The sequence below is a fragment of the Sturnus vulgaris genome, chromosome 10, assembly GCF_052056855.1.
Source record: "Sturnus vulgaris isolate bStuVul1 chromosome 10, bStuVul1.hap1, whole genome shotgun sequence".
Lineage (NCBI taxonomy): Eukaryota > Metazoa > Chordata > Aves > Passeriformes > Sturnidae > Sturnus > Sturnus vulgaris.
Genome location: NC_142252.1, coordinates 17,344,559 through 17,357,185, shown reverse-complemented (window position 1 = coordinate 17,357,185; position 12,627 = coordinate 17,344,559). Strand labels below are relative to the sequence as shown.

The 12,627-nt window shown below is 38.8% G+C and overlaps 1 protein-coding gene and 1 long non-coding RNA gene across 2 annotated transcripts in view; one reads left to right on the top strand and one right to left on the bottom strand.

Annotated features, from left to right (window-relative positions):
* Positions 1–12,627, top strand: part of LOC148222685 (uncharacterized) — a 122,323-nt gene that overhangs the window by 25,161 nt on the left and 84,535 nt on the right. The gene's annotated exons all lie outside the window — the stretch shown is intronic.
* On the bottom strand, positions 913–11,238 carry HRG (histidine rich glycoprotein). The gene is made up of 7 exons (XM_088170463.1): positions 10,952–11,238; positions 7,968–8,075; positions 6,955–7,042; positions 6,281–6,447; positions 4,516–4,632; positions 2,956–3,042; positions 913–2,325 (listed from the first exon to the last, which is right to left on the bottom strand). Exons 1-7 carry the CDS (start codon positions 11,147–11,149, stop codon positions 1,369–1,371), a joined length of 1,722 nt encoding a protein of 573 aa, XP_088026589.1. The 5' UTR covers positions 11,150–11,238; the 3' UTR covers positions 913–1,368.

Genomic DNA, 12,627 nt, shown 5'->3' with positions numbered 1-12,627 from the left:
GGTCCAGTCAGTTTTGCCTGTGACGATATTTGGTGAGTGGTCTCTCTGTCCTTACTTTGACCTATGAGCCTTCAGTTGTATTTTCTCTCCCCTGTCTGGCTGAGAAGGGCAGTGACAGAGCAGCTTTAGAGGGCACCTGGCACCCAGCCAAGGCCAGCTCACTACACTTGCTACAAGTTTTAATTAAAGAAAATGCGTTTTAGAAGCTGTGGATAAACTACACCAGAAATAATTTTGTTCATACATAACAGACTTCTAAAAATCTAAAAATCTTCTAAATCAGTCTTCACTCAGTCACACTGAGTCCTCATTTTGTTTCTTTTTCTTCAATGTGGCCCTTGCACTGTATTTCACTTTATGCCATTAAAAAGCTATTTGGATGATCAAATTACTAACTTTTTTGAGATTAATCCCATATTATTGCTTATACCTGTTCTGAACCAGCTTCAGTCCCTGGACAGTCTGAATGGACTCGACCTTGAAGGGGGCTGGAGTATAAAGAGGCACCACTATTCTTTCTTGCTGCTCCTCCCAACTCAGTTTCCAGTGAGGAAGGTTCAGCAATAAAGAAAACATTTACATGAAAGAGTTATTACATGCATCTGCTTTTCTCTTCCCCTGAGAGCAATTATGAACTATTTGAGAAGGGCTGTCCTTGACTGCAATATTTCTATGTATCACCACCAGCAGCTGTAGCGATGGAAGCACCTGTGCAGGCCACCCTGCAGTGAGACAGCAAGTCATTAACAGTTCTCAGACCTCTTCTAGATAACAGTGCTAACCCAAACACCATTAGTCAATTCATGCTAGAGCTTGCTGTGTGGAATAGCTTAATTTTTAAATATAATTTCTAGTTCAATATCTAGTAGCTAATTACATGCAGTAAAAAAACAAACAAACAAAACAGGCTGAGTCAAGAAAAAATTCTTGTATTTTTTTTTCTTTAATTCTGTATAAAGCATGAATTCAGTGTCAGGGATTACTTTTTATGGAAAGCAGTCAAATTTCATCTAGGTCAGATTCCTTGGAGAAGTACATTATAATTATGAATGATGAAAAAATTGAAATATTTTAGATGGTAATTTGCACTATTAGGGAATTTTCCTTTTTGTTAGAACTGAAGGAGCATTGTATACTGGGGAGGTTTATATCTGTTCCCATTATCTGAGGGACTCAGAATTTTGAGCCTTTCAGTTACAGTGGAGCTTGAGATAGGATGAAGAAGCAGGTTGAAATACTTAATTATTATTTTCAGTGATTCTCCTTCCTAGAAATTGAATGCTTTTCCCACTTCTCCATGTGCTGTTTTCTGACTGTAGGATGGTGATTGCCCTGAAATTATCAAGCTAGGAACAGCTTTCTCTGAGGTCATATAGGAGAATTTTCTGTTACAAAGCTACGAGGAAATAAAGGCAAAATTTTTGGAAGGTCAAGCTTGGGTTTTCCAGGACATAATTTTGATTGTGTAGGGTGATCTGGAAAGCTTGGAATATCTGCTGTTTCCTTTAGTTTTGAGCCAGTGCTGGAAAAGTAAAGATTGCATTGGGATAGTTCAGGAAAGTTTGCAGTGGGAGGTGTGAGAGAATCCTGCTGATTTAGAACTGGGATGCGATAGACAGTTCCTGTCACATGGCATGGAAAATACTTTCCTGGTATGCTTGTCTTGTTGTGATGATGTCTGTGATAGTGATGCCAGTGATGAGGAGGAGGACAGGGTGGTCCATGGTGGTGAGGACGGTGGTGGTGACCTGGGCCATGAGGAGGGGGACAGGGTGGTCCATGGTGGTGAGGAGGGTGGTCATGATCTGGTCCATGATGGTGGGGAGGAGGACAGGGTGGTCCGTGGTGGTGAGGAGGGTGGTCATGATCTGGTCCATGATGGTGAGGAGGAGGACAGGGTGGTCCGTGGTGGTGAGGAGGGTGGTCGTGATCTGGTCCATGATGGTGGGGAGGAGGACAGGGTGGTCCGTGGTGGTGAGGAGGGTGGTCATGATCTGGTCCATGATGGTGGGGAGGAGGACAGGGTGGTCCGTGGTGGTGAGGAGGGTGGTCGTGATCTGATCCATGAGGAGGTGGAGTAGGATGGTGGTGGTCTGGCTCATCATGGGGAGGAGGGGGAGAAGAAGGTTCTTTGTTGCTGTCTTGATCTTCCTTGATGGATTTGGGGTTGTGCTCAGGGTCTTCAGGTCTGGACTGAGAAGAGGGGGGACATTCATGTCTGTGGTGATGCTTATGGCGATGTCTTTGACCAAAAGGATGATAATGGGGATGTCTGTGTGGATGTCCCAGAGCTGAATATTTCCCTCTTCGCCCACAGCCATGGTGCTGTTTATGAAAACACCAGGGAAGTATTAATCATGTGTTGATAGGTCAGAAGAAATTGATGAGGAAAAGAGAGGTGAGAGTTAGTAGGTTTGCATTCATAATTCTGATGATCTTTAAGAAAAAAAATTTGCATTTTTTCACAATGGAGGAGAAGGAGTAGATAATAAAATACCAAGTTACTGAAAATCTGCTGGAAACAGTATACACCATGTCAAAATTATATAACCAGCTGGGAAATATTTGTGATAGATCAAACAAAATAAATCCACACTGGAGTAGCTGTGTTGATATAAACTGGAATACCAAATATGATAAAGATCATCTCCCCTCCTCTTGCTTTCTAAAATTGCTTTGAACTTGTTTGCCAATCTCTACTCACTTACACTTAGTAGTCAAGTGATTGAACTGAGAGAAGACACACTTGAAAGGAGTAGTAGGGACAGCTCAATTCTGATTTGTCCTTTGATTGACCTAGGACTTGCAGGTCAGTCTGTCCTGACATGCTGCATCACACCCAGGCAATAGAAAATTGGCATGAATGTTATGATCATCTGCCAGTCTGGACTAAGCAAGGTTGCTGTAGCCTGCATGAGGATACAGCCAGAGATGTGTCCATAACTGAATACATACCCAGGGATTGTAGATTTCACAGCTTATATCTGTACCATCAGCTTCATCTGCATCACTGATAATTCTTGCCTTGCAGAATCCGGTGTGCTAAGCAAAAGAAAAGGAAAAAAGCCCACAATGCACATCTGTGTTCTTGTGATTGAATTAATACAAACTACTGAATGTTCAACATTTTACCAGTTAGGCTATTCCTTTGACACCTGAGCCTGAGTTATTCACATAACTTAGCCAGATCCTGAGCCTTCCAACCAATGCTTGTCAGTGATTTATAATGGTTAAAATATGTGCCATTTCTGAGGGTTCTTAATTGTGATGGGCTCTAGATGCACTTTGCCATGTGCACCTAGAGGGCTGCTACTCTGCATCTCGCTTCCCTTTTGGTGTCTAAGAGATTGGACAGCTACTAATGCTTCCAGAATGAGTACCGTTGGGTGTCTTTTTCTTCCTTGTTTTTTTTTTTTTTTCTGTCTTTGCTTGTCAAACATCTCTTCAGATTGGACTATTCTGTAATTCTGCTCAAAGCTCTCAAAACCTGTCACTTTGTAGCTATGCTGCTTCAGACAAAGCTCAAGGCAGAGCTTTCTTCCATTTATTTTTTAAAAAGCAATTTGTTGAAATTTTTTTGCATTACTTCCCTTAGCATCCTGTTTGCTGTGACTTTTTTTGTTGTCCAGTCGTTGTGTGTGGAATTGCTCCTACAGAAGAGCACAGAACTCAGGTGATGGGCTCAATTTGTGCTCTCTGTACTGGATACTTTGTCTTGATATTTATTTGGGCCATTAGTAGCCTATTACAATCGGTGACTACAAATGGTAATGGCATTTTACACACAAGCAGCAGTGATGGCAACACTGAGAACAGAATTCAGACCCTCTATAGCCATTTGCCTTGTGCTTTGTTCTAGTGAACTTGTGGCTGCCTTACCAGTTAATTCACAACCTTTTGCCTCTTCTGGAGTATAAGAAGTCAGAGAAGGTGATGAATGTATATAAACGTAAAGTTTTACATGTTATTTTTTCCATGTTTTATTTCATTATTTCAATTTAATTTCTGGGGAATAATTTATTCTGAAATTGAGATCTTGCCTAGCTGTTTCTTTGGTGTAGACTATTAGTAATGGAAAAATGGGGTGAAGAGAATAGTTTTCTGCAGATGAGCTTGAATTATTCCACTCTCCATTCCTCTGCAGCAGAGAAAAAAGTGACCCTGAGCTCACTGGGATGACATAAGACAAGTATTTTTTTTCAGGTTCTATGACTCATATTGGTGTAAAAGTTTTTATGGGCATAGCATGAATGATTTGCTAGGGATTGGCCACAATTTGAATGCAAAAGCCAGATACAACCTGAAAAACTCTAGGCCTCTAGCATGCCAGATTCCAGTCACATTAAGATTCAGACTCAAACTGTTTCCTTATAAAAGATAAAGGAGAAGTTTGGGCTTGGACAAGCTAGATTTTTGAGTTTGGGTACATGCTTATAGTAAACACTTGAAAATACATTGGTAGAATCTTCCTGGTACCACCCATTATATCCGTTCTCGTTCTAAGACTTTACTTACAGCATGCCAGTCATGCAGAAAATCACATTCCAATGCCTGATCTGTTTCCTGCGTAGATTTGGAACAGTTGGTCTCTTTTATAGAGAATCCTAAAATGTGACCTTGACGGGAGGCAGTCTGAAACCAAGAGGTCAAAGAAGAAATGGTAACTGGATGTATTTAAATTCTTGTAATTTTCAGAACAACCATACATCATCTTATTGTCAAAATCCCATCTACCTCATGCTTTCCTTACCTGTCCTGTTCAAATCTTCATGCACATATTCACCAAAGGAAACAGGTTAGATAATTTATATCTCACACCCTTACAGCTTCCAGAAACGCTTGCTTTAATTCTTTGTTCAGTATGTGTGTGTTATAAAATCTGTTACTTTTACAGCCTGTGTTTTTAGGAAGTAGTGTCCTTAGAGTCTTCTCCCTAAACTGAACTGCTGCTCCTGTGAAAGTAAAGAGATCTATTGGATGGCAACCACTCCTTTCCAGAGATGAGACTGCATAGTACAACAGTGCTGATGTTAATTTGAGGTGAAATTCTGCCAGTTACTGTGAGAGTATTGCTTTCTCTGAAGTCAAGGGCATTAGTTATTAAGAAGGCCTTACTCCATACAAATATGGGAGAAAGCCTTTGTGATACTATTAAAATCCATAAAAAGGTGTTTCATTTTAATTTCCAACTATAGCAGTACTTTAATTTCAAGTCTGTGTTGAAGGTGTCCTTAGCATGTGTGCACACGCGAGTTTCACTAGTTTAACTAAATTGGTTAAAAGTGCATGCACATACTTTATGGTATGGTTTTTTATTGTAATTCATAGTTTCTGGGTGTTAAAAATCAGTGGTACAATGTAAAGCGCTGCTGAAGATGGTGAAGTGTGAAAACGAAGTGTTTGGGGAGAAACACATGAAGCCAGGCAATGTGAAAACAATCCCTTTTTAAATGGCAGTAGGGATACATCATGCACAGGGCTACAGTGCTGGACACTGTCAGGTTTCTGAGCAATATTAAAAGCTGCAGGGAGGTGGGTTTGGCATGCTATCTTTTAGGCAGTTTCCAAGATCAGCCTGTATGATGGTGGGAGCCATGGGACCTCATTACAGAGGTGTCCTGAGCTGACACATGTGTTGGCAGAATGATCCTGTGCTGTTTAAGTGAAAGTCTCCAGTATCTACCAACAAGAAATTTTGTTATCCTTTGGGTGATCTGAAGTATATTAATAAGTCTTCATGTTGACATCACTTAGATATGTAGATATTTACCAGACCCAGAAGTTCTTCAAGAGTTATAGCACAAATTCACCTCCCGCCCTCAGAGTGCTGCTTTGCTCTGCAGCAAGAGTCAAAATGATGTTGAGCATGTTCCACTGTTTGTTCTACCCATATGCTAAATATTCTAAGAGTAAAAAATTATCTGTCTGCAACTGAAAAAAACATGTGAGTGTGATAATACATGACTGTCCATCTCGAAGTCTGCTCAGTAGTAAATAAACTCATGTATGCCATTATAGGTAAATAGGCATTCAAAATTAAAATATGTACACAAAGAGGGCCTTGAATTCTGAATGCCATTACACTGCCATAGTTCTTCAGCAAATGAGAAATCCTTTTGCTTTCACACACCTAAATTTAAGTTGATAACAAGTCTTTGCTAAAGTAGAACCTTCATCATGGATCTGATACTAGAAGGGTTCGAGTTCTGATCCCACAGTCTTGGAGCTGCTCACAAAATTGTTTCATTTCTAGGTAATTCTAGGAGAAAATGCCACTTACCATCTTTAAAACTCTTTCAACTTTATCCACAGCGAAGCTGTTTGTGTGGTTACCTTCACTGTTGAATTTCTTCAGGGCCTTTTCAGCAATATCTTTATGTTGCTCAGTGACTTCTAAGAGTTCAAGTTTCACAGGACAATCTTTGCACTCTACTAAGTCAGATGGAACTGTGAAAAAAAAAATTACTAATATTATAGTGGATAATAATACTCTTGGGAGTGTGCCCATGCCCTTAATGTGAACTAATAATGAGAAACTTAAATGCAGCATTTCCTTGGAAGTGAGATACCTGTCCCTTGCTCCACAAATAATGGGTTTGCCCTGTAATGTGAAAAAACTTCAAACCCATGAAAATGGATATTCTTATAAATCACCTTAGATTCTTACCACCCCAAACATGCAGTCTTCCCAAGTTTACATTTGCTCTGATATTCATTATCATATTTTGGTGGACTAGAATGGTGATATCATCTGACATCAATAAAGTCTGGTTTAGAGGAGTAGGGTAACCATAATTCTATTACTCATTCTTAACATTCTATTTGAATTATCTAAAATATGAATTACAAGCAGATGAATGAATCTGTTATGGTTTTCATACACTGGTAGTGTACAGACTTTGGTATGAGGGCTGATTTGAGGTATGCATGGGCATACAGCAGTGGTTATTTTACCTGGACTTAATGTACAATTAAATCCATATAGTTGAGGTTTCTTCAGCAGATGGTTTGTATATGTTATAATCTTACATTGCCCAAAGTCCTGAGAGGAAAAAAGAATACATGATTATGATGTTATTTTCTCTGGATTTAATTGGATGTAGGTGATCATAGAAATTGTACCTCCTTTTAATGTGCAGTACCTCTAAGAATAACAGATGTGGTCATTAATGGGATGTTTGATCAGGTACCACGCAAAATTTGTCTTCAGATAAAATGGGATCTCTCTCTACAAGAGCCTTTATTTTAATTGTCAGTTTGCACAATTGAGTAGACGATGGAAAACTGAACCAGCTTTCCTAGTCATCCTGATACTTATTTAGAATAGGATAAGACAAGATGGCAGGGAAAGTTAGAATGCCAGTTTACACAAATCTTTGTCAAAAGTGGATTCATCCATTCCTTTTCTCCATTAAAAAAAAATGTCTCTTCTGTCCTCCTGGGCTTTCTGCTTTATCCTTTGTCATAGTATCAAAACAGAAGTTTTGGGCTGGGAGTTCTCATCATTGGAGTGCAGGAGAAAGGACAAATATTGTTCATGTCCTGACACTACCGATATTTCACATTGTCCCACCTGAAATGCTATGACAGGAAACTGACAAAATACACCTCTGGTATTTCTGGCTCATATACCAGGAATATGCTTAAAAAATAATTTCTAGTGCCCTTTAGTTGTCAGCAAATTACCCTTAAAACATAAGTTCTGCTACAAGCAGTGGAATGTGGAGTATAGTCCCTTTGAGACAAAAAGTTAAATAAAGCTATACTTATTTAAGAGTCAGTCCTTTCCCAAACCTTTAGCATATGTTTAGCAATTCTAGAATTAGATTAGATTTTGGTTTAGAATGAGCTATATTAAAGCCCAGTCTTCACTTGGAGATTTTGTGACACAAATTTCTGGGCAGTTCAGATGAAGATCAAGTTAGTGCATTATTGGTGTATGAGTTGGTGCAGATGCCAGTACTTGCCATTGGGTAGGTGTCACTGTATTCACAGGACTCCCAGTGTCTTCTGGATAAGAGAGAGCATTCAGTTTCCAGCACATCCAAAGTTAAGTAGAGGACTGTTGAATTTCCCTGGAAGAGAAGTGCAAGTGAAAAAGAGTTTGTAGACAAGAAGTTTGATCTGAAATAAACTTTTTTTGAAGACTATATGCTTAATCTTTAATGAAGCTTCCCCAGTTCTCTATTAAGCTTTTTTCAGAGCTGACAAGCATAGAAAGGGTTCAGACTGGAGGGGACCTTTGGAGATCATCTTGCCCAGCCACTTGCTCAAGGCAAAGCTGAAATTTCAAAGTTTCAACTGCATTCTGTGTATCACCAAGACAGACATTCCACAACCTCTCTTGGCCATTCTAGTATTTAACAACTTTCTCCGTGATTTTTTTTTTAGCCTTATATATAGTCAGAATTTCCCTTCCTGCAACTTACAATTATTGCCTCTTATCCTTTTGTTGATAATCTGTGAGAAGTGTCTGTTGTTAATCTGACATTCATCAAGTATGGAAAATGCCAGTGTTAAAAGGTTGCCATTCCCTCTTTCTGATTTTCCCATAGAATGTACTATTCTATTAGAACATTAATTGTTTAGGCAGCCAATTATGTACCTACATCCATTTCAAATTACCTTCGTGACCAGATGCTCTTTCAGAACTTTGCTTCCTTCTCAGTTTACTCAGGGAGTGATGCACCAAAACTCTAATAATCCCAGTCAGAATACTTAACTCTGAAACTCTTCTAGTATATTCTATCTCCTGAGCAAATAGGATTAGAAGAATTAAAATTTGAATTTGGATGGCAGTGTAATGGGATGTGGTGCTAAGAATTTTCTGTGGCCTACAGAAAGTTTTGGAATGGATTATTTAAACTTCATTCAGCCTTTGTATGGACATTCAGAATAAATGCATTTGTATTTTATTTTCTCATTTAGATAAAGTCATGCAAAGCCCTTCAGTGTGAGTAAGTGTACTTGGGTTTTATGAAATTCCATCCTTTTTCGGAGTGTTTCTGTATAGATATGACCTTGTGAAATGTATGATATGACTTTATTATTGCAGTCTAGTGTAATATTTTCATTAGTGAGAATCCACCAATGTCATGTTAAACACTGTTTTTGCAATATTTGTATTGGCTCTAATTTTAAAATAGGTGTTAAATGTCTACATCCAAATACGCAGTAGAAAACTCCTCTGTTCATCTACTCAATAGATCTTGGGGGGAAAAAATGGTGCCTTCTTGGTTGTTCTAAAAGCATTTTGCTCACTACAATTCTGCACAAGTCCAGAACTGCTTTGTTGTGGATACTTGAGTATCTTATGCTTCTAGAACTCCTATGTGAACCCAGAAGCAATTTGGCTGGAATTACTTGGCTTAGGTTTCTGAGGGCACTGAAGTAGTAAGCCTGTTGCATGAAGAAACAAAAATAATGTTGGGGGGGGGTTGTTATTTTTTTTGTTCATTTTTTGGTTTTTTTTATGTACATATTCCTAATGTTGTCTTGGCAGTGGAATAAAAAAAAAGTTCTTGTGCAATTGTGTACATGATTTACTGTGCAGGAGGTCACATCTGGTGGCTTTGGGTCTGAGAAGGTACAGAGACCTTATAGGGAGGATTCTTCAGCAGTCAGATAGATAGCAGTGTCTTTTCTGTTCTCGTAGACACTGTGTGACAGCTGAAGCTGTGGCCCTGGACTGCAAGGATGGCAAAATTCATTAAGGGTACAAAGCAAAACATAAACGTGGTAGTCTAGTGCTTATAACATGCATCTGGAAGTGTGAATCCTCAGCACTAGTCCATATTCCAAGTTATGGTTTATACTTTACATAGTCAATAGTTGCTTAAAATGTAGAAACACTGAGATTTTTCTTTTTAGACACAACTTTGTTTTTTATCATTCGTCCAACACATTTCGTATGTCTTACTGCCTAGTGGTACCACTTCAGAGGGGTGGCATACACATGGCAGCAGAATTCTTCAAGGACAGGAGACTTCAGAGTTTAAATCTCTTATTGCAGAAGAGATCCATCCTAGATGAAGCTCTTTAACTGCCTGGCTACTGTGTAAAACCCAATGGTATAACTTGCTGCATTCTTGTCTTTGAAAAGCAAAATAATCCATCAGGTTTTTTTGCAGGTGTGCCTGAAGACCTGTGACAGCCTGGGCTTTGGGTCACTTTCTGAGTCTTTACTTGTCCTTACAGGCAGTACAAAGCAGTTCCATCAAAAACTAGGCTGTTTTTTCTGTTGCCATACAAAGACTTCTGGGACAGTGTACATGTGCCTGAATACCAGTTTCATAGTCAAGCAGCTAAAAGCTACCAGTTAAAGACATTTTTATTCTGTTGCTTTTTCTGCCATTGATTTTTTCTGGCATTTTGACAGTCATTGAGAAAGGCTTATGTATCTTCTCTAGAAAACAGAAGTAGAAATAAAAAGGAAACAGGAAATGACTGATAGGGATTCCCTATCCAGTCCCTCCCCTGTTTTGCAGAGTAGCAACTCCTTTGACTTCCTCTGGCTTTTTCCTTTTCTACAGCTCTCTCTGAAATTAAGATAATAACAAAATGCCAATCTTGCAGGATTCATTGGTCTAATTAATGTTAGACATTCATAGATTAAAGAAACCTTCTGAATGTAATTTTTGAGTATAACATCTGAAACCAGACATCAGACAGGACAGATTAATTTCCAGAGTTGTATAAAGCTGTTCAGAGCATCTCTTATGCAAGCATCCTGCTGACCAAGAGAAGGAAAGCCATTCAGCATTGTTTGAAATCAAGACTATGTGCAATAAATCATACACAAATGAATATTGAGGTGGTGCAAATCACAGCTGATTCATTGGATTACATCAACATTGTTCTAGTAAAAGCAATAAACATAAGCTCTTAATGACCTGGCTCATTATTTAAAAATCACAGTCTTGTGTAAATCAGCCTTTAAGTTCATACTTACTAAATGTAGTTCATGTGCATCAGCAACACGGAATAAACCAAAAACATAACCATCTCTGCGATGCCTGTTGAGCAAATCCAGGGCCACTCCTGCATCTCTTTCAATGGTGTTACAGTCTGCAGGTGTAATGCTTGCTTCATTTTGGGCATTAGAGCACTGCAGTAGTGTTAGAAAAAAAGCTGAAGCTAGAAGCAGCATTTTGTTTGCAGTGTTAGATCACTTGTGCCCATGCCCTGATAAAGCCAGCCTGCTTTTCAATCAGAGCAGCCCACCAAAGTCATAAATGAATGCTAAAAGAGCATGGTTTTATATAAATTTAAATGTCGTGTCAGACAGCCATTACCTTGACCCTGGATTAACATTTGCAAACAGAAAGTAAATGATTATATAGTGATTGAGCAGATTTTGAGGAAAGAAGGCTTTATAACACTCTGTACTACCCATCAAAGGGCCTACTCGTGATTCTTTAAGCAGCCATTGTGCAATGGTGCTTTACCCTGGAAAGTACTTACTTCTAACTAAGGCTGAGCCTGGCAGTAAGAAGGTCCAGTTTGTGTGTGCAAATATTACACAATCTTAGTCTTCTGTTTGTTATTAAAACAGTTGAACTGAAAATATGCTGAAATACTTGTGGTTAAATTATGGCTATACCCATATCCCTGTTTTTACAGATCCTTAAACCACCAGGCAACTAGTGCAAGGGAAAAAAGGAATTAATTCGGATGTAGAAAAGGAATATAGTTCAAGGTGCACTGCGGGCTGGTGGTCTGTAGCTACTCTGTGAGTACCTGCTACTCCCCCAGCTCAAGAAAATTTAGAGCAGATTTCTATCAGTTTTGCATAATTTCAGAGTGGTACTCAGAAAGGGACTGGCTGGCCTAATACCCAAGTAATCTATGGCAAAATGTTACATAAAGCTGCCTTTGCATTCTCAACCCGAGCAGTTCTGTGTGCTTCTTGGCTGTGGGAGCCTTCATTGACTTCTTTAGAGAATTGCTGTTAATTTTTCTTTTTGTATTTAATAAAATAATGCAGTACCTATCCTTTCAAGTATATGCCAATATCCTCTCCTAAACAGAAAGGATGAGATGTTGTCTCAGTGAATTCAAAATCTTTTATTCAGGGTAATTTAAGACATTCTTAAAAGACAGTAATTGCTTGTCAGGGAGTGGCTGAAGACGGAATACAAAATTCAAACACTGAATAAGAAAATACAAAAATGTAAAATGAGTCCAAAATGACAAGGTCAGGCTCAGATGAGGAATTTTCCAAATCTAGGTTGATGTGAAGTTTGGATTAACTTTTCACAGAAAAGGTGCTGGCTGTATAATTGGCTTGGGGGCTGGAAGCTAGATGATCTTTAAGATCCCTTCCAACCTAAAGCATGCTACAATTCTATGACTTGGATTTACATGAAGGTTTGTCTTGGTTTGACCATGAAGGGTTTTTTCATTTATTTTTTTTAGAAACTTTCAAAAATACAGTGCATAATCATCCTTATCAATTGCCTCATTTCATTAATCTTCATTTAAAAAAATTCCACCTCTTAGCATGTCTGTTGTCTAAGAAACCATGTTTTAAAATGAGCTGAGCTGGAGCAGTAGATTTTGTTCATAATTCACAGGACACACTTAACAGTTCTCTGGTAATAGATAAGCTAGATGGAGCATCTTACA

What these genes read in the sequence shown, in the direction of transcription:
- HRG (XM_088170463.1), bottom strand. Translation starts at nt 11,149, where the DNA reads ATGCTGCTTCTAGCTTCAGCTTTTTTTCTAACACTACTGCAGTGCTCT. An exon ending in ACAGTGACACCTACCCAATG is followed by an intron (nt 7,043 to 7,967) that starts GCAAGTACTGGC and finishes TTTTCCTCTCAG; the next exon opens with GACTTTGGGCAATGTAAGAT. An exon ending in TAATTGTACATTAAGTCCAG is followed by an intron (nt 6,448 to 6,954) that starts GTAAAATAACCA and finishes TTTTTTTCACAG; the next exon opens with TTCCATCTGACTTAGTAGAG.